Source organism: Lynx rufus, unplaced genomic scaffold (genome assembly GCF_022079265.1).
Source record: "Lynx rufus isolate CCGP_SWC_20201006 ecotype Redwood Valley unplaced genomic scaffold, mLynRuf1.p SCAF_4, whole genome shotgun sequence".
NCBI lineage: Eukaryota > Metazoa > Chordata > Mammalia > Carnivora > Felidae > Lynx > Lynx rufus.
The window spans coordinates 106268499-106293012 of record NW_025814856.1 but is presented as its reverse complement, the minus strand read 5'-3'; the positions used below and the strand labels follow the sequence as shown (position 1 = coordinate 106293012).

At 35.1% G+C, this 24514-nt stretch overlaps 1 protein-coding gene across 1 annotated transcript; it reads right to left on the bottom strand.

Moving 5' to 3' along the window:
* Window positions 1-4218: 4218 nt before the first annotated feature.
* On the bottom strand, window positions 4219-23882 carry LOC124523426 (uncharacterized). The gene is made up of 5 exons (XM_047095232.1): window positions 23430-23882; window positions 21436-21520; window positions 19853-19995; window positions 18970-19049; window positions 4219-4294 (listed from the first exon to the last, which is right to left on the bottom strand). The coding sequence occupies exons 1-5, from the start codon at window positions 23856-23858 to the stop codon at window positions 4219-4221; spliced, it is 813 nt and encodes a 270-aa protein (XP_046951188.1). The 5' UTR covers window positions 23859-23882.
* Between the last annotated feature and the right edge of the window lie 632 nt (window positions 23883-24514).

The following is a 24514-nucleotide window of genomic DNA, read 5'->3' as shown; positions in this document are numbered from 1 at the left end:
ACAGCTGTGTGACTACATTGTAAAACTAAACAACTGAATAAAACAGTAAGAAATAGGATGTGACACCTTTTATGCCATGAAAGGCATACCTATGTTAGAAATAAATTTCATGGACGTGCGTATTTGCAAATGACCATGAACTATGAGGAATGTCGATTGAAAGAGTGCAAGCCTGTGAGTGGGTGCTAGGTGGGTGTGGGAAGGGGCTAGATGATGGCAGAATGAATGGGAAGGATCATCAAATAAAACACTGGTTGACAATAAAAATTTGCCATGACCCAAGGAGCACAATCAATTCAATTCTGAAATCCCAACGCAAATAAAATAAATAGATAAATTGAAACACCAACAAAAATTAAAAAATCTATCTGATTTATATATTTTTAATGTTGGCATGTCAATATATAAAAGTTATATAGACCTTAGACCTATTATAATAAAAATTATGTAGTGATCTAAAGAAATTAGGGGGACCTGTAGAATTATTGGAGATGAATACAGTGGTTCTAATTCTCATTTTCCCTATATATTCTTTTAACTGTGTGACAAAAGAAAAACCTTTAAGTCAGGAAGTGTTTCACATGAATTGTAAAACCTGGGTTACTAATTTACTATTTTATTACCGTCTGGCTTAACAGTGTGTAGAAAAATACTTGTTTCTATGACCTGAAATCTTGCAGCCTTATGAACTATCACTACAAAAACATTCAATGATTGTTAAGGAAAATATGCTTTATGTTGCATATATTAGCTTTTCTTTTGGTCTAGTTTCAAAACTTATAATGACCCCCAAAATGTATCTACTTATTGAATCAAGAGAACAGCAAAGAGGAAAAAGCTCAGTGAGTACTTAAGGTAAGAGAAGGCAAAAAAAAAAGAGGAAAGTGTTTCTTCCCTTTCAGCTATATTCTGATGGTCCTAATTACTATCCTCTTGCATAAATAGCCTTTATTATGTGACTGCAGTATTTAATTATTTAGGCAATGGCAAAAATGCAATATATACATTATATATTATACATATAATATTATATATACCTTATATATTATATATAATAAATAATATAAATATTCATATACTCTCATATACTCATATAATAAGTAATATAAATACTTTACATATGTAAATATATAATAAATAATAACATAATATAATATAATAATATATTACACATATTATAATATATTATATAATATCATAAATATGTAATGATAATAAATAATATATAATATGTAATAATATAATATACATTAATATATGTTATAATAATATATTATATTATTATATGGTAAATATAATGTATGATTACAATTATATAGGAATATATGTTATATATTATATGTTCCTTATATATTATATATCATGTATATTATATTATATGTATACATTCCTTAAAGATAAAGGTATAAACATCTCATTTTCCTTTGGATATATAGTAAAATATTTATGAATAAAATGACACAATGTCTGGAATTTACTTTGAAATACTCCAGGAAGGAAGCTGGGGAGTGAGAGATAAAATGAAATTGGTAAAGTGATACTAGTTTTTGATGTCGAGTGATTGCATATAGGGGTTCACTATTAGGTGAACTTTTGTGTAAGATTACAATTCTCCATTTTAAAATGTTTTTCTTAAAAAATAATAATCTTGGGCTTTGTGTGGTTTTAGAAATGATTTTGCTATAAATGCCTTCTGAAATACTTATGAGATGAATGAAGCTCCTAGAGCTGTGTGGCTGGATGCATTTGGAAGAGTTTATGATGCCATCCAAAAGGCCAGCCACATTCAGGAAGAGGTATGGCCTGACACTTGTCTCTCATTTCCGAAACAACTGGCAGGTGTGGGCTGCTTTTCCTTATGTGTGATAATAACCATTGGCGAGTTTTCTTCCTCTCTGAGTTTGTGTCTACAGATCTTGCTTTCCATCTCACTGAGCAACTCCCAAATTAAACTGGGAAGTAATGAATATTTATTATAATCAAGTAACCTTGTAAAGTAAGAGAAAGGTTTCTTGGGCTTGGTTTGGATTTTTTTTTTTGCAATTTCCAAAACACACTACAGAAAACAATTACCCAAAAGGAGATTAGTGAATGAAATTGTTAATGTTATTCACACAGTTTAAACCAAGTCATTGTATTTATTTATTTTTTAAGTTTATTTTTTTTTTATTTTTGAGAGAGAGACAGAAAGAGCGAGTGGGGAAGGGGCAGGGAGAGAGGGCGACACTGACACTGTCAGTGCAGAGCCTGGTGCGGGGCTCAAACCCACGAACCATAGACCATGACCTGAGCCGAAACCAAGAATCAGACACCTAACCGACTGAGCCGCCCAGGGCCCCCCCCCCCCACGTCATTTGCTTTAAGGAGGATTTTCTATATTAAAATACAAGTTGAAAATCAGTAACACGTATTTTGAAGTTTATGACAATTCAAACATTTTAAATTATGAGTACTAAAATCTGAAGGAAAATGTCGAAATGCTGACAACAGCTCTGGAGGTCTGTGCCACACAGGCTTCCCAATATGACCATGTACCTAGCTGGCTTCTTCCACTTGTCATATCAGGTAAACCAAGATCATTCTTTAGAAAAGGATCACATCTTTCAAAAGGTCATCAGGAAGTTAAGTTTTTTGTGTCATTTGGATGACCAAGTTGCATAGCCTTCACTTTTCCCTCTTGGGATTATGAGACTATAAAAGTGAATGTTTTCTGCAGAAAGTGCTCTGTCCATCTGTTAAGAAAAATTTTAAAGTTTTTTGATGAAATGGTAATTTTAAAGTTTAAAGTTCTAGCTCCATAAAAGGAAACTACTCTGACATTTGAGTATTTTTACTTTGTATTTCAACCCGTGAAAAGATTGAATGTTCCTCTACAGTCATTAAAAAAATGACAGTTATCTTTGCTTTAAGTTTTATGTCCTATCCTAGAAAACACAAAAAAGAGATTGTTCAACTTAAAGAGAAGAATAAAAAGCCATTTTTGTGCATGTGTGTCAAATTTTATAGACAAACAAATATGTCAAATACTTTATAGTAGTTTAGGAGGTAGTTTAGTAAAGTTGATATTCCAGATAAAATTAGAGATGAAAAGACACTTGAAGGCTATTTCCTGCCCTGGTTATAACTCTTAGAGGCACTGAGTATAGTGGTTTGGAATATGGACTTTGCATTAAAAAAGAAAAAAAACCACTTGGGTTTGATTTCCAGAGGCTCCATTTACAAACAGCGTGGCCAAACTCAGTGACCTCCTCAACATCTCCATCTGTAAAATGGTGATAATGAATATATGCTGAACACATGTATATGAAGTCCATATGCACACTGTTGTGAAGGTTAAATGAGATTGTGCTTACAAGGTACGTGACAAGTAACTAGAACATATATAGAATGTGCCTGGTAAACATTAATTCTTATTGGCTCTGGGATAGCATTTACATTTCATGTAAAATACACAGCAATGGATATGTACAACTGGCAAAATAATTGCTTTGAAAAGAAGTTTAAAAAAACACATTTATTGTACAGAATGAGGCAAAACTGCAGCATATATCTGCACACTTGAATGATTCTGCATTGCCCTGAAATTCCCTGAAAGAGTCAGTTTGCTCAATAGAAAATACTTAGACTTTCAAATTGCATCTGGTTTGAATTAGCCTTGGAAATCACTGCTCCTTTTTTCTAAAATAAGTGCTTGATAATCTCCACATAACCCTGACAATGACATCATTTAATGCTTTGTTTTGTTTGGATAGTCACTCGATTGCTCAAAACCTTCACGAAGAGAAATATAAGCAGCAGGTTATACTTGAGCCTTTATCGATTGTTAATGCAATTGTCTGACTTTAAGAATGTGAACAGGCTCATCCCTTGCTCACCACTGTCATGCAAATGTACTCAAATATAGAACATTTTTCCTCAGTGCTTTCAATTCTTAATTATTAATATTCCCACCTACCTCAGAATTAAATCAACATTACTGTGTCTCCAATAAAATGCTTCTCATCAGACAAGTGCCAGTATTTTCCCCCAAAGCTATTCTTTATCTAATAGGAACTTAATGTATTATACTCATTGACTTTCCATTTTATTCCCTAGAAGTATAAATTGAGACTTCCAAGGTAGAACCCAACTACCTATTGTTGGAGAAGAAAAGGAGCCCAGGTCTTTACAAAAATCACAAGAGTTCTCCACATGCTCCTGGATGGCTCAGAGGAAAATCTAGGATCCCTGGAATTCTGAGAGCTTGACAACACTAACCAGGCTGGATGGTTTGCTGTTCTTTTTCAGGCTGGACCTGTTTAGAGAATTTCAATGAAAAGTTTAAGAGATGCAGATTCTGGAGACAAACTGTTGAAATCACTTTTAGTTCTGTCACCTACTATGTGTCTTAGGTAAGTTGTTTGTGGTTTTTCAAAATGGGGAGATACTAATCCCTAGCTGGTAGGGTAGTTCTGAGGATTAGTTGAGTCAATCCATGTAACGTGTTTAGGATAGGACTTAGCGCAAAGTAAGTGCCTACTACATGTTAGCTATATCATCATCAATATCATCATCATCATCATTGTTATAAGCATACATATAAATACATATAGACACACATGCACACACATACATATAAATATGCATATTTGAACCAAACGCCTTTTGGTTTTACCCTGCAATTTTTGCTTAACATACACTAAATTTTTTAAGGAAGTAAAAAAGATTTATCTCATTTAAAAATTGCTGTCTTGGGGCGCCTGGGTGGCTCAGTCCGTAGGCATCCAACTTCGGTTCAGGTCATGATCTCACAGTTCATGGGTTCGAGCCCCACTCCAGGCTCTGCACTCTCACTGCCTCTCTCTCCCTCTCTCTTTGCTCCTGAAGGGATTGTCTCTCCCTCTCTTTGCCCCTTGCTCACTCACGTGCTCTCTCTCTCTCTCTCTCTCAAAAATACTTAATTAATTAGTTAAATTAAAAAATAAAAATTGCTGTCTTATATAGCACATTATATTGATGTACTAAACTTACATTGGTGTACCTTTAGTTTTTCTTTCTAGGCTTTTTGCTTTACAAATAATACTTAAAGCTACAGGTTTTTATATGCAACTTCACATATGAATACACTATTTCTGAAGAATACATTCATAGAAGTGACAATGATGGATCAAATTATATTTCTATTTTAAAAATTTGATAGATACTTTACAGTATTATTCAAGTATATCATGCCCATTTTATTTTTCTAAAAGCCATTCATGAAAATTAAATGAAAATGAAAATTCATGAAAATGAAAGACTATTCATTTTCACAGGCCCTACTCAGCACTTAATGCTATTAATTTAAGTATTGCAAATCCAATGGGTATGAAATTGTATTGCATTTGGTTTTAATTTGCATTTCCTGGTTAGCAGTGAAGTTAGCACATTTTTAAAAATAATTTTTGACTGCCTATAGGTATTCTATAACTTTTATTTTTATCTTATTTATATATTTTATTTTGTGTGGGTTCTTTTTCTCATCTTTCTTTAATCATTGTGTATGTTCATAGTATTAACTCATTTTCTCATGTAGGTGTTACAAATATTTTATCCCAGCATGTTGGTGGTTGTGTCTAGATTTTTTTTTAAGTGGGTCTTTCCAAATTGAAAATATTCTTTCATATTGTCTTCTATCCAATTTATAGCTTCATTTTTGCTCTTTAGGTATTTAGTCTGCATATAAAATACTTTGATATAGGGTGGTGTGAGTATAGAGCTTTATATATATTGGGAGCCAATTTCCTCATAGTGAAATACATGTGAAATCCAAGCTAGAAATTGAGAGATGGATAAGACTTTAAATATTACTCCATCCATAGTCGCATCTTGCCATTCAGATGACTAAGTCCCCCAAAAAGAAAACCAAAAAGCTTGCCTCAGCCTACAGTAATTTGATGTGAATGTTAGACTTGATGGTTGGTCTGATATTGCTTTAGTTGGCCAGACTGCCTCTTGCCATGACATTTCCTGCCACATGGGTCTGTCTTAAGCAATTTGGCTGGTACTATTTTCATGTTTATCTTCCTCTTCTAGATATTTTTTCCCTTCCCTGAAATCACAGGGTTTACAGAATTATTTCAGATAGATAGGAATGATTTTTGCACCCTTTTAAACAAATAATAGATTTTCAAAGCGCTGAGTTTCTTCAACTTTTGGTTTGGTTCCACCCTTCTCCTGAAAATAAAAAGTTTAATATTCCGTGTGTAAGTATCTACCAGACACAAAGATGCTCAGTTTTGCAGGCCAGGCTCAAGCAAGAAAATATGCAATTTGATTCCTAAAATACACATATACTGGCACACTTGACAATAATCTCAAAAGGATAATCTGTGGTACAAGTTTGTTTTCAGAGGAAAGATTTTAACATGGTTTTAATTAGCGTTTAATTACTTTATTAGCATTTATTGTTTCTTTTCTACTTGCTAAAGTAACACATAAAAATTGAAGGAAACTTAGATAATACATAAAAATATAAAGAAAAGTTCCATTCTGATATAATCACTTTATTTATATATATATTTTTAATTTTTTTAAACGTTTATTTATTTTTGAGACAGAGAGAGACAGAGCATGAACGGGGAAGGGTCAGAGAGAGGGAGACACAGAATCTGAAACAGGCTCCAGGCTCTGAGCTGTCAGCACAGAGCCCGACGCAGGGCTCGAACTCACGGACCGTGAGATCATGACCTGAGCCGAAGTCGGCCGCTTAACCAACTGACCCACCCAGGCACCCCTTTATTTTTAATCTTTATACGTACACATAAGTGATTTTTAAACAGAATTAGTATATTGAACATGATTTTTCATTTTAAAATTCCCTTTTATTATTTAAAATAGTAGTTGAAAATTATGAGATTTAACATTAAATCTGGGAAGACTAGTGGTAGTTCAATCTATAATCTGCATGGCCCTTAGAAAGAATGTATCCCTTTCATGTGATTTTAATTTTTAAAATTTTTTCTCAATTTTAAACCTTTATATTTCCTCACTCTTTGAGAAAGCTAAGTAACGTAACAGCCAAATTACCAAGGAAAGTCACAACTCTAGAAAAGAAGCATAGTATTTTGTCTCCGTAGGAATCTTGAATGAAATGAATAACTATATATCAAATTTAAGTTATTGAGCAAATTTTCCCTGTGAAAAGACAAGTATTTGGAAAAAAAAAAAAACAGACCAATACAGCAAATGGATATAAGAAAACATAAGGAACTGTTACAGAATGTGTACCTCTCATCCTAGGAGATAATTCAGAGCTAACACAGCAATGAACAAAGGTAAATGTACGGTTTTGAAAACACTATTTAGAAAGTAAAAAAAAAATTAAAACTTCAGAGTATACATATATGATATAAGCCTTCAAATAAAGAAGATAGAAAAAGATTAACAGAATAAACAAACACCAACAAAATATGAAACAAGAAGATCATGAAGATAATAAAGATAATATCATTGAATGACATGGGAGACAAAGATATGATTTGCAAAACTGAAAGCTGTTTTTGTCCCCCCTAAATACCAGTAAGCTAGACATACATTTAAAAAAGTGATCTGGGAAATGGAAGCAAACAACACAGAATGAAGTAAGTGAAATAACCAAAGGTATAAAAAAAACCATGTTGAAACTTATCAAATTGTGCTGTAAGTAATGATTTAACAGCCCATTAAAAAAACCAAGTTAAATGGACAAACAACATAAAAATGTAATGTGACAAAATTAATAAAAGGTGGAAAAGCAACTTGAATACATTAATAGCCACTAAATACATTGTATTAATAGTTGAGCTTTCTGTCTAACAAAGCACCAGACAAGTAGAAATTTATAGGTAATTCCTACCACAGATTCAAGGAACAGTACTAATTTCTAGTTTATACAAGTTGAACCAAAAAATAGAAAGAGAGAAAAAAAATACCAAACTCTTGTTACGAGGCCGCATTTTATTTCTGTTGGCCACATTTTCTCAAGAACTTTGCCTTTAAAAATCATTAAGCAAGGCCCTTTTTCCCTAGTTCCAGTTCTATCTCAATTTTCTATTTCCATTTCAATTTAAAAGGTCTTCCAAATTGTATTCTGTGATAATGAGAACAGAATCACCCCCTTATGCTTTCTTCCTATGAAATAAGAGCAATTTACAAACCAAACCTATAAAGTAGGAATGAGAGAGAACAAAGGCACTGGATTTTATTCCACTACAGAAAATTTAATATGAACAACTTCTTTCCCTTATTAATTTTTAATTTATTTTTATTGACATAGAGTTAACGCAGTGTTACATTAATTTCAGGTAAACAACATAATTGATTTTTTAAAGAGTAAAGAAATAGTATGTTCCTATAATTGCAGAAACTTTGTGTGTTTTTTTGTATAGGTTCTTCCTACTCATTTTGGAAAAACAGGAAAAAACTTTTTGCGTGTGTAAAGAAAAAATGACGTATCCTTAATTTTAATTTGCTTAGCAAGTGTTTAGTATCTAATTAATATGGGTTGAAATAATTAATTTTGAAGTCATCCCTGTGTATAGCATAGTGGTTAATAGTTCAGGCTTTGCAGTTAGGAAGCCTGGGTTTTATTTCCAGTTCCTCCTTAAAAACTGCGTGGCCTTTAACAAGTTACATAAACTCTCTTCTAGCTTCCACATCTCTAAAATGGTAATAATAGGTTAAAGAATTTTTGTGAGACTTACATTAGGTAACTAATATAAGATATTTAAAGTAGTTGGCTCAGAGCAATCCTCTATGCAGCTTAATTTTCTGTGCTGTGATAGATTTTGTTAGAATAGGTCAATTAAAACTTAAAGACTCATTAGCTAAAAGCTTAAGCAACGTAATATATATCATAAACAAAAATGCCTTTAAAATAACTTTTAAAGACACATTTGGTAGGGGCGCCTGGGTGGCTCAGTCGGTTAAGCGTCCGACTTCAGCTCAGGTCACAATCTCGCGGTCCGTGAGTTCGAGCCCCGCGTCAGGCTCTGGGCTGATGGCTCAGAGCCTGGAGCCTGCTTCCGATTCTGTGTCTCCCTCTCTCTCTGCCCCTCCCCCGTTCATGCTCTGTCTCTCTCTCAAAAATAAATAAACGTTAAAGACACATTTGGTATACTAAATAAGGTCGTGCTATAGAAAAATTCTATTTGCTATCATTCAATGTCCTGGGAACCAGTGAAAAAGACTAGAATTCCTGGTTGGAAACATTAAGTAAAACTTGGAAATAAAGCTAAAGAAGTATAGCACAACCTTTCAACATGATCCTAGGGCACTGTTTAACAAGTCTGTCCAATGATGATTTAAATAATCTAAAACTACACTGTCTAATAGGGTAACCACCTGCCATGTGTGGTTACTGAGCGCTCACACTATGGCTAGTCAGAGGTGATGTGCTCTAAGTATAAAATGAACACCACATTTTGAAGACTTAGTGAGAAAAAAAGAATGTAAAATATCTCATTAATAATTTGTTATTTATGTGTTAAATTGATAAATAGTTTTTTCATTTATTAGGTTACCTAAAGTTTATTAGTAAAAATATTTTTGGGGTGCCTGGGTGGCTCAGTCAATTAAGCATCTGACTTTGGCTCAGGTCATGATATCACAGCTCCCGAGTTCAAGCCCCTCGTTGGGCTCTGTGCTGACAGCTCAGAGCCTGGATCCTGCTTCCAATTCTGTGCCTCCCTCTCTCTCTGCCCCTCCCCTGCTCTTTCTCTCTCTTCCTCTCTCTCAAAAATAAATAAACGCTAAAAGTAATTTTTTAGTATTTTTCACTTTTCTTTTTTTTCAATGTGCCTACCGGAAATTTTTAAATTACTTATGTGGCTGGTATTTTATCTGTAGTGGATTGTGCTGATCTACAGAATAGAGACTTGTGTGAGTCACTCTTTACTATTAACTAAGTCCTGGCCTCTGTGAAGATACACGTTAACTGGTAGATTTAGTTCCACTAGGAATGCAAATGATTTCTCTGGTAGAAAACATAACCCCACACATTATGAATTTATTGCCCTGAAGGATGCAGTTTTGTAAATTACTTAGGAATCTTATTACAACATTTTTAAAACATGTGTGTAAGTACCCAGAATCTTATAATGATCTTTTAACCAGCTTTGTCATCTTCTTTACACCTTCATTAGTGAATTAGTAAACCTCTAATGATTTAATAGATATGATTCAGAAGAGATTGCAAGTCATTTTTAACTTTCTGAAAATTATACTTTGATAGAAAAAAGTTCTTATTATGCTTAAAATCCTTGTATTAGTTTGGCTTTTACAATCTTTCTCTTGTGAATTAGTTGCAGAATTTTTTTCTTAAAATTCAGCTATGACACAATTTAGCATTGTTTTGAAAGTCACTTTACAACTCAGAATTCACAAACAACTCGCAAAGAGAAATGTAACTAGGAATTTATGGTGTGACCTTTATCCATTGCCTGCAAGGATGTAAACCCAGTATCATAGAGATTTATATTAATTAGACCACTTCTCTCATGCATCTTTGAGCATTTAATCATTAACGTGCTCAGCAAGACTTAACGCTGAGTCTATGTTTGTCTGGCTATGATGAAAAGACTTCGCAATCATTTATGTGCATGCATTTTCCCTAAAAGCTTCATTTCTTACCTCAAGGGATGCTATTTCCATTTCAAGTACAATGAACAGGAATCTTACAATTTCAAATTCTTGACAGATAACAAAGCAATGTAAGCACATACTACTCCACAAAGATATTAATTTAGAAATCAAAGTTATTTTTCACTTACTGTAAACTAGAAGAGAAGAGGTAAATAGAACGTATGCATACTTCAGCACTCTTCAGCTCCTGGTGAATACCTTTAGCTTCACTGGCTTCTATGAGTGGGAATCAACAACTAGGTCATCCATGCCTTATTCAGCTCTCAGATTATTCCAGTGAAGTCATTCATTCAACACAGTTTTAATGGGCATCTGCTATACAGCAGCTACTATACTTGGCACAGGGCCACAGCAGTGATCACTGACAAAATCCTCACCTTTCCTGTTAGTAGGGAGACCCTAATGGCTGGAGAAGGGTAAATGAAGACAGTAGTGGATAAGCTCAGTCAAGCAACCAGGACGAGATAGCAAAAGACCATGTAGGATATTGAAAGAACTTTGGTTTAAGATGTAACAGACACTGGAGGGTTTTAAGCAGAAAAAAGACATATCAGGAATTGCATTTTATAAGAGTCATACAACTCCACTATTCTGTTGAGAATATACTAAGGTAAGGGTGGGCCTCCAGGATACTCTCAGACAGGAGAATATTACAATAATGTAGACAAAGGATAATGGGAATCTTGACCATGTATTTACTAGAGATGGCACAGAAGAGTTGAGGTCATAGTATAATGGGAAGTATAAAGGATGGGATTTGTTGATACATGGTGTGAAATACAGGCTAGAGACAGGGGGAGAGAGACTGTTTTATTTTTATTTTTATTTTTTCCCTTGCAAGTGGGAGAATGGAGTTTCTCTTTAATGAGTTAGGCAAGACTGTAAGGGAATTGAGCAAGAAAAGCAGGGCTCAGTTTTAAAAATGGTAAGATTGGGAGGACTATTAGATACCTTGGGGAGATGTCGAGTAGTCTGTCTGGAGTTGAGGAGAAAGATGCCAGGGCTAGGGATATACATTAGGAAGTATTAGGCATGTAGGTGACATTTAAACTCACAAGCATGGATGGGATCACCAAGGGTGCACATAAATAAGAAAGAGATTGGGGCCAAGAAATGAATCCAAGAGCATTTTCACCTTTCTACTCACATGTCCTGAGTAAATTCACCTGCTTGATGTATTTAATCCAGTATCTGCTACATCTATTTTTCTAAAGAATACATTTTCTTTTCATAGATTACCTACTACAATTCCAGGGAACTTGAATTATTCAGAACATCCTTGGGGAAATGATGTAACTCATTGCCTCATCTTTCCACTTAATGTTGCTTATGTAAACAGAGCTATTAAATCCATATTTGACTTCATTCCAATCAGTTTCCACAGTGAAATTGGAAAGGAGACAGGGCAATTCATTTGATAAAAATGTGAGTGGCATGAGGTTCTACCCTTTTCATTTTTTATTTAAAATGAAAACTATCAAATCTTGATCAGAAACAAAGAAATTTCAGATCATTTTTTTCTTTCCCACAGAACTTTTAAACAAAATTTTAGAAAATGATTTTAATATGTTAAAAGAAAGTCTCCCCCCGCCACCGCTCCCAGAACTATAAATTCCTCAAGCCTGATGATCTTCAAGAAGGACATGTTTTTTTCTCATTTGGAAATAAACTTCAAATATATATTGAAAAAACTGAAAAATAAAGATTCAGATTGTCATTCAGTATGCCATAAATATGCAAAGTAAATTTTTATTGTGTTAGCCCATGCTACTTTGTAAAAATGGACACAAAGTTTCTACGTATAATTCTTGAGTTTTTGTGTTTTTTTTTTTAAGAAATAATTGCCATTACAGGCCATCTGGCATCTCAAGATTTCTGAAAATAAAATGTACTTCTGGAAACAATTTAAACTTTAGGAAAAAAATGCCATGGCACAAATTTATCTTCAATTTTTTTCTTTGGGTAATACCCCACTAGAAAAGTACCCAATTTATGTGAACTATTTCAATTCTTATTGCTACATTTTCCCTATTTTTTTAGGTTAAAAATTTTTACCTTTAACCAACTGTATCCCCCCAAAAGATATAATATTCATCTTTTAAGAAAATATATGCTATGTATAGGGAATTCTTATTACTGTGAAGGATGCAAATAAAATTTACAGTGTCTGCCTTAGAGAAGCTTTGTGGTCAAATTTAGTAGGGATTATTCTTATTTACCTGTCTCTTCCTAGCTTAACCCAAGACTAGAGCATCTCTTTAACTCTGGGCATTAACAGAAGATCTAAGTTTTATCAACTTTTCACTCATAGGTGCAAGATCTTACCTTCACAAATCACAAGTCTGATAACAGTATTCTTATCTATGTTGAAACAAAGCAATTTCAAGTTAAGCAACTTCAGTTTGAAAAACTTGTAGATTTAGAACTTTCTTATGACTTTGGGAGAGTGCCTATTTCTGTAGAATCCAGCATGATATCAAAATCCATTGATGGTCTCAAAAGGAAACACACAGAAGGTGAATCTCCCTCATTCAGGAGAGATTTCAGGAAGCTCTAGTGTGAGACCAGAATTTCCTGAATCAGCTTCTATAAATGGGTGAAGTTTACCAGGTATGACACTGCCAGGACCAGAAACTTGACTGCAAATGCCGTGCATGGTGTGTTCAGTCCTCTTGACTTATTATAAAGCCCTTCATCTGAAACCAAGCTCAGAACAGCATAACAATAGGAATCTTTGAGCATGATCACAACTCTGATCAGGAATGAGAACTACACCATGTTGGTCATATAAGTTTATTTTTGGTTGTTTATCAGAAAGTATGCATATGCCACTGTGATCTGAAACTCATTGTGTTTTAGAGCATCATGGTGAATAAGTGCTGTGAATATTCCATTCCTAATGAGGACTTTGGTTTCCTAGTTCACAAAATTAGAATGATAATGAGGACGATAAAGATACCTAAGTAATCACCAGGTGCTCTGGAGGGAACTGAGTGCTGTGCCTATGAAAGTGATTGCACATTGCTGAGTTTGATTTGTAAAAGACGACTAAACAATGCAAAAGTCAGGGACTCCTAAATACACCATGTATCACAGCTAAATATCTCCCTTCCATCAGCAGCTTTAGGGTGAAACTGAGGGGCGTTAGAATGAACAATTTTATCTCCAATTTCCGGTAATCTGTATCAATGCTTCACAATGAACCTCAACCACTGTCTTCTATTCTCTCATTAAGCAAAGCTTTTTAAGTACCACACTCCAGGTACTCACCTACAAAATAAAATCAGGCAAAAGCCTGGCTCTGAAGTTGTTTATTACCTCGTTGGGGAAAAGAGCACTACATCACCCACAAGCATGTAATAAAAGCTATGCTAGATATATGCTCTGGGTGGTGTTTGCCTCTGAATGGATGGGGGTATTGAAATAAAACAGGTGGGAAGGAAGGGCTAGAGGAAAAATATTGACAGGAAGATTCCTAGGAAATGGCCGAAGCCATGTGAGGAGTTTGAGAAGAGTGTGCCCAAGGCTTCTCACTTAGACAAGAAGGGTAGGAGCTCAGTGAGGCAAGGAACACAAGTGTTAATCAGGTAGAAATGGTATCTTTCCTGTTGTCTTGAAATGAGACAAAATCCCCAAAGCTGAAAACAGAAGGAAACAAGCCGCTAGAAGACATATTCCCACAGGACTTTTTAAAAGGTATATTTTCCTTGTCTCATACTGTCACTTTCTACTTCATCCTCATTAAGTAAATAAATGATTAAAACCCTAAATGTATGGGTTTTTTTTCTTTAAGTAGGCATCATTATCCTTGGGGGGAAGCATTGTAGAGTACACATTCTTATTCCTGTGAGAAAGGAAAGATGGTGAACCCTGCAAAGCCAATTCAGAAATTCTCAGCATTACCATTTATGGTGAATAGAGATGGTGGTTGCCTATAAGAGGAGGAAGCCTGCAGGTATGTATGGGTGGCTTCTTGCTGAGCTTCAGAAAATGCAGACACCACTGCAGTGTCCTTCAGCGCAAAGCAGTATGGGAGTTCCTGGAGGAGGGGTAGTTTCGTCTATAGCCCCAGGAGGTTTCAGAAGGTATGCATTTGGTCATAGAGAAGGGTGCCTACTTCTTACCTAGAGATTAAAAGAAGAAGGGTGGCTCACAGTGTCAGGGAAAGGAGAAAGGAAAATAGGGGGCCATCCACATGCTCCCATTTGGTGGGCTGTATGGAGTTTTCCCTGAACACACAAGACTCATGAGAAAGCTAGGCTCCAGCCATCTTGTGGGTAGCCCTACCAACAAGGCTGTCTGGACAGGACTTGGGTCTACCTGTAGGAAGTAGTGGGGTGGACTGCTGATAGTGAGATGCTGAAGTTTAGTCCCTATCAAAGGACTGTACAGAATGAGGTCCCTGTGTAGGACAAAGATGCATGCCCAAAATGGGCTCCACAAGCAAGTAACTGTGTGGACATCTGCCATACAGGCAATGTCACTGTCTGCTTACAACTGTCTCTCCTACCTGAGGTTTTTGTCCCTGTTGCTACCTTTGCTCTTCCCATTTCTCCTTTGGGCACCAACACCTTGCAGATAAAAGGCAGACCAAGAGGCAATGGTGTGTGATGGGAGAAGTGTAGAAAGAGAAAAAAGGAGATGATGTTCCTTTCATCACTGTAAAGCCCTGAGCCACAGGGTAGGCTTTGGATGAGGAGAACAAACTAGTTGTGAGATTAAAGTTTTAATCTAGAACAGATGAGGCCTTATTATTTATTTATTTGTGAAATTTAAGGCAATTAGAAGAAAACTTCCCCTTGTTAACTTTTTATTAAAGTTTTACATTATGCGGCATAGTGTATGCATATTAAATGTGTATTTCTGTGAAATATCACAAATGGAATACGTCTACATTGCCACCACCTGGGTCAGGAATTGTTACATTTCCAGGGCCCAGAAACTCCTCATTGCACTCCGTCCCTTTGAGTCAAAGGAAATCAACTTCTTGATTTCTTACACATAGGCAAGTGGTTTTTTTTTTTCTATAAAATGGAATAACTATATAAGGTATATAATGCATCTATCTTTTTTTTTTTTTTTACTCATCAGTACGTTTGTGAAACTCATCCATGTAGATGCAAATAGTAACACTTTGTTCATTTTCTTTGCTGTTTGGTAATCCTTTGTGTAAATATACCACACTTCATCCATTCTACTATTTATTGGCATTAGGCTTGTTTCTAGTTTGAAGATTATAACAAATAATTTTGCTATGAATATTCCTGTACATATCTAAACATACATGCACATATACTGTGTATATGTCTTAGATAAATACACTAAGAATGAAATGTCATGTCATATGTTATACACACATTCAACTTTAGAATATATTGCCAAATAGTTTTCCAAAGTACCAGTCCCAATGAAGATGAGCACATCTTCATAAGTCTAGTCATTTAGATATCCTCTTCTGTGAAACACCTATTATTTTCTCTTGAACTGCTTGTCTGTTTCATATTTATTTGCATGAGTTCTATAGCTGCCTTTCATTCCTATTCGTGTCATTTGATGAATGAAAGTTTAGAGTTTTAATGCTTAAGTTGAGCATTTCATAAGTTTTTTCTTTATGGATAACTCCCCACCCCCTTTTTTTGGTCCTGTTTAAGATATCACTTATTTTCCCAAAATTTATTTTAGAAGCATTATTTTTTTCCTTTCACATTTGGATCTATAATCCATATGAATTGATTTCTTTATGCATGGTATGAGGTAAGAAATCATATATATCTTTTTTTAATGTTTATTTATTTATTTTGAGAGAGAGAGCAGGGAAGGGGCAAAGAGAGAGAATCCCAAGCAGACTCTGTGCTATCAGCACAGAGCCTGATGTGGGGCTCAGTTACACAAACTGTGAATTCATGACCTGAGCTGAAATCAAGAGCCAGACACTGAACCAACGGGGCCACCCAGGTACTGCAGGAATCGCATATACCTTTTATTATAGCCTGAGCTTTTTCATGGCTTAATGTGAGCTGGAATTACAGAAAACACATTCCTGGTACAAATAAAATGATTGAAAATCTATAGGATCTGCCAAAGATGTTCTCAAGCTGAAGAGATAAAGACCCAACACAGCACATTTGAAAGTCATGTTTGAGAAAAATAAAGTCATTTGTTTGAACCATCACAGGGTTCAATATGCTAAGTATATAAAAAAAAAAAAATAAGAGGGGACTATAATTTCAGATTATTATTTTCTTTAATTTTGAGAAACCTGTGGGATATCGAGGTAGATTTGCTCTTCAAGTTAAGAGAAGATGCTTCCCAGTGGCAGCTAGGAAGGGTGAAATTCTTGTGAAGAATGAAGCCACTTAGTTTATAATGATTCAGTTAGTAGGAGTCTATGATTTTCTGAAACTGATTTAAGTAACTTGGTGATGGACTGTCCTGTCATTTCCTTTGTAAGTAGAGCCTGTATTTGACTAAGACAGCAGTTAGCATGGGGCCCCTAATTACTAAGCTCAAGTAAAAAATCATCTATAGAGGAGAAGACCCTGCTATTGCTATGGTGGTCTACACTCATGCACAGCAGGATCTTTGCAATTTGAAACAACCACTTTGTAAACTTTGTAAGAATAAGTCCACATCCTACGTCATTCGTGGAGTGATCTCATATCTACCACTCACAAACATAAAATAAAGTCTTGTCCATTTGAACACACTTTTCTGGACACTGATCTCTTTATATATTCATCTGTAATCTGTTCCTCTTAGAGACAGGTGTCTGCTGACTGTTCATTCTCTGGGTTCCTTGCATATACATAAGTCCATAGGTTTATCTTACTAAAGAGCCTTACTAAAGAGCCTGAAAATTACAGATGAGAATTAATGTGACTCTTGTCTTACTCCATGGGACTGAAAGACATTCGTGAGGAATAAATCCCCTTCTTCTCTCTCTCTCTCTCTCTCTCTCCTTCCCACCCACAACTCTCTTTTCCTCTCTTAATTTTCAGTCAGCTCTTGACTAGTTCCTGGAAACTTGTTTTACACAGGCAAGATGCATAGTTTTTTAATTTTTATTAATCAAATGCTTAACATAGTAATCACTCAGTGTCATTGCCATGTTCCATGTGTTTTACAAAGTTTTGACTTTTCAACAACTTTATGAAATTTGTGCTTTTAGTATTGTCATTTTACAGATGAGAAAACTGAGACATAGACAATTAAGTAATTTTTCTATGGTTGTGCAAAGCCCTATCTCTATATTATCATTAACAATAATAATCAATAATAAGTGAATCCAAAAGATATGAGGGTCTTTACCAGTAGTTTATATATAATATTTCACTTAATTCTCCTAAAACCTAAGAAAGATTGATTCAGAAAACTTAACCAAATCATCCAAGATTATATTTATAGGTGATTTGGTTAGAATTTGAATCCATTTTGACCAAATCTCAAACCCAAACTCTATTCTATTAATCTGCCCTCCCACCTCTTTCCCATAGATGATATTTACAAGCTAATAAAGAGAGGTAAGGGAAGCTATAAGGTGAGTCAGCTATAAGGTGACCACCCCCTTGTCTGCATCTGGGACAGCATATATTATTCAAATTTTACAGGTGAAGAACTGAGGTTGAGTGTGGTTGCATAATCGGTCCAAGATCATGTAGCCAGGCTGGGATTCAAAGCCAGGCTTTCTGCCTTCTAAGATCATTACACTACTGCCTTAGGATGTCAGAGTTAGGTTTCCCCAGAAGCAGGTGCTTAGCCAAAACTCTGGTCCTACCAGAGGTGGTCTCCAGATGAAGGTAAAATGGTGGCAAGGTAAGCACGTGGGCCAGTGAGATAGGAAGGAAGCCAACAGAGTGAAGTAGCTATGGAACAACTAGAGGTTAGCCACCTGGAGGACGCTGGGGAGCAGCATAAAACAATCGCCTCCACTATTACCTGAGGGCTGCAGCTGGGAGATATTAACCTCCAGCACTTCTGACGGCAGCCAGGGAGAGCCTTGGGCAAGGAGGTGCAGATGCTAACTATTGGCATGTGGGCAGAAATGACCTAGAATAATAAAGCCTGAAGGGATATGGACAGACACAGTCACTGACAGTTTTCCAGGATTCCACTGAACCTAGGAGAAATAATAATTCATCTTGGATCAAGGAATTGGATTCTTTCAGACTCCACTTAAAATGGTTTAACCATCATGCAAATATTTCATTTATAGTTCTTGTGATAGAGCTTCTATGGGATAAAGAACGTATTATTGAAAGGATCATTTGAGCAGCAACTCTAACAAGTTAATGTAAGTGTTCAGAAACAAAACTTGAAGTGTTTGCCCACCTGTTCTTGCATGTTTGGGTAAACTTCTCTTCCACACGATCCATAAATGCACTGTACACATCTCGTTGCCTTCTGTGTCTCTTAAGGAAGATTACACAAAGGAAGTTAGTGAAAACAAACATGTACTGACTTTAATTGTTTATCTTTTTAAAATTGCTATGTAATGATCTTTGCTTTAAAAGTTTGCTCTGTGTGCCACATGCACATCTTGCTGTTTTTGGTTGTACAGGGATACAAAGCAGCCTTACTTGGCCAGGGTGGAATTTGAGCCCCGGTAAACGTTTGTTTTCTCAACATCTTGCAATGACTGTATGACAAAGTCTTCTTGTCAGGCCTTCTTACTTGAGTGCAATTCACTCAATGGGCTGCTCCAAATGAGGTGGGAATAAACTTGGGGAAAATTCTTCACAATGTGCAGGCCTCAATCCACCCTACCAACTATCTTTGTACTAAGAAAAGAAATCCAAAATTCTAGATATTTCCCTGTTTGCTTTTTAAGAAAAAGCAAAAATAGTTCTGCTTTACTTTACAAAACAAGAATATCTTTCACTATATACGCTAACAATAAATTAAAAATTCCTACATCAAGGCAATCATTAATAACAGTGTTGGAGACATTTCCCAACAGCTGTAGAAAAAGAGTCATGCTCATGGGGCGCCTGGGTGGCTCAGTCAATTGAGTCTCCGACTTTGGCTCACGTCATGATATCACGGCTCCTGAGTTCAAGCCCCACGTCGGGCTCTGTGCTGACAGCTCAGAGCCTGGAGCCTGCTTCGGATTCTGTGTCTCCCTCTCTCTCTGACCCTCCCCCGTTCATGCTCTGTCTCTCTCTGTCTCAAAAATAAATAAACATTAAAAAAAAAAAAAAAGAGTCACGCTCACCGTGTATGAAGCTGATTGAATGGGCCATGGGGCTTTTGGTAAAATTAGCTGTGGGTCCCAGGTACATTCATGAGGCTTGTAAGTGATAAATCTTTCTATATTGTTCTTCTGTTTATCATCTTTCAGCGACTGACACCCATGTACTAGAGATATGGAGACAAATGAGAAACATAACAATTACATAGGTCTTTGTTCATATCTCTCAGAATATAGTAGGAAATCAGGGCCTAGGAGCGACAAATTGATGGACAATTTATAATGCAGATCTAAATAAAATGTTGCTTATCCTGCCCACCATTTCTACAGGAATGAATGTTCTTCAAACTCCAATTCTAATCCCACCTTTTATTTCCCTGGAAATCTCTTTTTAAACTTCTCAGTAGTGCTTTGTGATTTGAATGGCATATTTTGCATTCTACCTTTAATTTTACTTACAAATTTCTTGATATCAGAGTCTGGGTCTTATAAAGTTTCCTTGGCATTTTTTTCCATAGTGACTTATATACATAGTAAGAAAAGTTGACGTGTCCCATTGTAATTACACACACAGACAAGACTTTTATCAATATAATCTATGCTAAAACATGTACGTCATTTAGAAATAAATTATCTTAACTTCATAATTGTAAAACTACTTGATTCTAGGGGTGCCTGGGTGGCTCAGTCATGAAGCGTCTGACTTCGGCTCAGGTCATGATCTCACAGTTCATGAGTTCTAGCCCCATGTCGGGCTCTGTGCTGACAGCTTGGAGCCTGGAGCCTGCTTCAGATTATGTCTCTCTCTCTCTCTCTCTCTCTCTGCTCCTCCCCTGCTCATGCTCTGTCTCTCTTTCTCTCAAAAATAAATAAATATTAAAAATTTTTGTTTAAATACTTGATTCCAATTTTTAAAAGAAGAAAATAAAATTCAACCATTTTCCCATTACTCACAGACAACCACCATTAAGATCATATTTTTTTTAACTGATATATAACTACAGTATGTAAATATAGCATGCATGTATTATCACTCTTGTCCAAATAAGTAACACTGGATAATACAAGTTAACTCTAGACAAGCACTATTCACATGGCACCACAGTAATAAAGTGTGTGTTTGTATGTATTTACCATGTACACGACAACATGTGCTATGTAAACATTATATATGATCGAAATATGTATGATAGATTTAATGCTCACAATAATTCCATGATACAGATTCAGTTATTGTCATTCCCGTTTATAGATGGGTAAACCAATAAATAGACAGTTTAGGTAACTTGGGGATAGTGAAGACAAGATTCAAAGCTATGCAGCTTGCTTCTTGGTCTATACTCTGAATCACTTACTCTATTGGTTCTCTATACAAAACACTTTGACTTAAAAACTCAATCTTCAACAGCATATTAAAAGTTGTAGATAACAAAGTAAGTGCATTGTTTCCATTAATTAAGTGGGCATTAAAAAAAATTACCATATTATTAAAGGTGATAGGTTAAAAAACACCATTTTAGTGATATGTTTTTACAAGATTTAGTATTAAGATATAATGCAGAAAGTTTGTTTTTTGCTGTGTTCATAACTTCATGATAATGACTTACCTGTACTTAAGTGTCTGGACTTAAATTTTAATCCAAAAGGGTCCCTTTCAAAAGTTGTCACAAAGTTTGGTAAATTATGTTGATACTAGATATGTAAAGAGAAGATTAAACATAAATACTGTTTATTACTAACATTACATTTGGAATGTGATTTTTACAAGTATTAATTATTTCACTGGTAAAATGCAATTTTGATGATTTTGTTATAGCATTTAAAACTTGTGTATGAACATCTGAAAGAATAATCCAATTCAAGATACTGTATAACCAATTCATTTTATAGTAGAACAGAGTACTTCAAATATCCTCATGTGAATAAATCAGAAATAACATTTTAAACAGCATGAAATTAAAGGAATCTAATCGAAATTTGCATTTAATCTTAAATGCCAGTAAGGTTACATGTTTTATTTCTGGAGCTAAGTTTATTTCAAGGACGTAATATTTAACAAAGCTAAAAGAATTTGCTGAGACTGGAATAGAGTAATTACTGGTTGTTTTCAGCAAACTATACCACAAAGTACTTTTTAAAGACGGTTTAAATGAACTAATATGATCTGAAATAGCATCTGTATACTTCCAGAAGCTAAAATTAAATAAAATACCACAAACGTCTCTGTTTGAAAGCTGAATCATTGTGGCATAAAAAGATGAGATCAAGCAGAAGTTAGAGTCATCCTAGTGAATGACTCTAGGTTCTGCCCCAGGCAAATAGGAAAATATTCAAAGTCTCAACAGAAATCCTGATACGAGATTTTCACTCTTCAGTCAAATACAATTGAAGCACTGTTAGTTTAAAAGACATTATACTGACATCTGGTGGTTGCAGTTTATATTGCACTGTCTCCAATTCACTTTTTCATAAAAACAAATTCAGCGAAAATTAGAATGTCTCCCATTCCTTGAACTTTACTTATTCATGTCTTATAATTGCAACCGTAACTAGTAAAATTTTTGAATAAAGCAATGGCATTTGCGATTTAACTGACTTCCTCTCATTTCCAAAAGTAATATACTCCATTTACTGCAAATAGAAAGATTTACATGCTTTAAATGAGTAAAGAAGGTTATACATCAAGGCTTCTTGAATCTTCTAGCTTTTATCCTAAGAGCTCCTAACAGTTAACATTCATTGAATGCCTCAACAGACCTCGAAGACCCTGTTGTAAGCACTTTATGTATAATTGTCTCCTTCATTATTTAAAAGAGCCATATAATATGAAGTATTGTTATCCCATGTTATAAATAAGAGGCTTAATAACTTGTCCAAAATTATTAGAAAGTAAGAAAGCAAGGATAGATAAACTGATCCCAGAGGGCAAGTTATATTTTCTTATATTTTCCACTGGAATAAATTTATTCTTTTTTGTAGCTATTTTTCTTGTTTGTTTTATCAGTCCTATTGCTTCTCTCATTACTAAGCAAGAGTCATATTTATGTGTTAAATTATAGACCTAAGGATAAAATATATTCATATTCTAGAGGAACAACATTTTGAATCATTTGAATCTCCTTAAATATATGTTCCCCGCCATCATTTTAATTATGAATCTAATTCTTGCCCACATATTATTTAGATTATTAACCACTGGAAAGATTAATGAAAGTAATATAATACCGCCTTTGTCAATTTTTATTTATTCATCCATTCATTCCATGAATTGATTCTATTACTTCTAGATTGTAAACTGGCAATTGAGATCTGTTCTCCAATCACATCTAAACCCGAACTATTCTCAAAACTAAGAAAGGCCATCTACATGATAGATAAAACCACATCAGAAACATTAACCAGGGTCCTACCTCTCTCTTCTGTCACTTATTGCTGAATTTGAATTGTATTGTTTCTTGGGAAATCAAGATGCAGACTTACACATATTATATGTACATACCTTTTTGCTCATGTAATAGTAGTCATAATTAAGAAATGAGTAAAAAATAATATGTATTTCTCCTTATCTGTTTTGTTTTCTTGATTCAAATGCTTTTTGTACCTGTCGAAAGTCATGTGGTTTTGGATTGATGTATACACCATTTGGATACTTTCCACTCTTCACAAACATTAACTTCACTTCATTTGAATCCATATGTGGGAATGTAGTTATAAACTCTGGAGATATGGCCTTCTTGGGATGATTCCTTATGCTGGGCAGGTGAAGCATTGTTTCTGGGAAATTAACTTTTTTTCCCCTCCCTTGTTTTTCCTTAATAATCCTTGATGGTTTTTCTGGAAATCTCAAAGATGTATACAGTTTGTAACTGAAATCAGGAGGCTTTATTTCCCATATGTTGACTTTCATTTCAGATTGTGGTGGTTGCAGGACTTTTTCTTCCATTTGGAGTTGAGGTCTTGTGTGCGATACTCCAAACTCTTTGTGTGTGACATCTCTGCTTCTGTTGCCTTTCTGGGAGTCAAGGTACATTAGGTGAAGAGTGTTTTCACATGTAGGAATCTGCAACAGACATACCAATGCTGAGGTTTACCACTATAACAATGGGATATTGAATATATTTTCTCCAGGCCAATGTAATTTCTGAAAGATTTATGAAACAAGAAACAAACTCAGAAATGACGAGTGCATCAAAAAACAAATAATCTAGTGAAGAAATGGGTAAAAGACATGAATAGACACATCTCCAAAGAAGACATCCAGATGGCTAACAGACACATGAAAACATGCTCAATATCACTCATCATCAGGGAAATACAAATCAAAACTACAATGAGATACCACCTCACACCTGTCAGAATGGCTAACACGAACAACTCAGGCAACAACAGATGTTGGCGAGGATGCGGAGAAAGAGGATCTCTTTTGCACTGCTGGTGGGAATGCAAACTGGTGCAACCACTCTGGAAAACAGTATGCAGGTTCCTCAAAAAATTAAAAATAGAACTATGTTACAACCCAGCAATTGAACTACTAGGTATTTATCCAAGGGATACAAGTGTGCTGTTTCGAATGGGCACATGCACCCCAATGTTTATAGCAGTGCTATTGAGAATAGCCAAAGTATGGAAAGAGCCCAAATGTCGTCCATCGATGGATGAATGGATAAAGAAGATGTGGTATACATA

Excerpts from the sequence above, each read along its gene's own strand:
- LOC124523426 (XM_047095232.1), bottom strand. The coding sequence starts at position 23,858 with ATGTACCTTGACTCCCAGAAAGGCAACAGAAGCAGAGATGTCACACAC. Across the intron at positions 19,996-21,435 it reads GTCCAGACACTTAAGTACAG|TACATGGGTGTCAGTCGCTG; the intron begins GTAAGTCATTAT and ends CCATATCTCTAG. Across the intron at positions 4,295-18,969 it reads ACCCAAACATGCAAGAACAG|GTCCAGCCTGAAAAAGAACA; the intron begins GTGGGCAAACAC and ends TTCTCTAAACAG.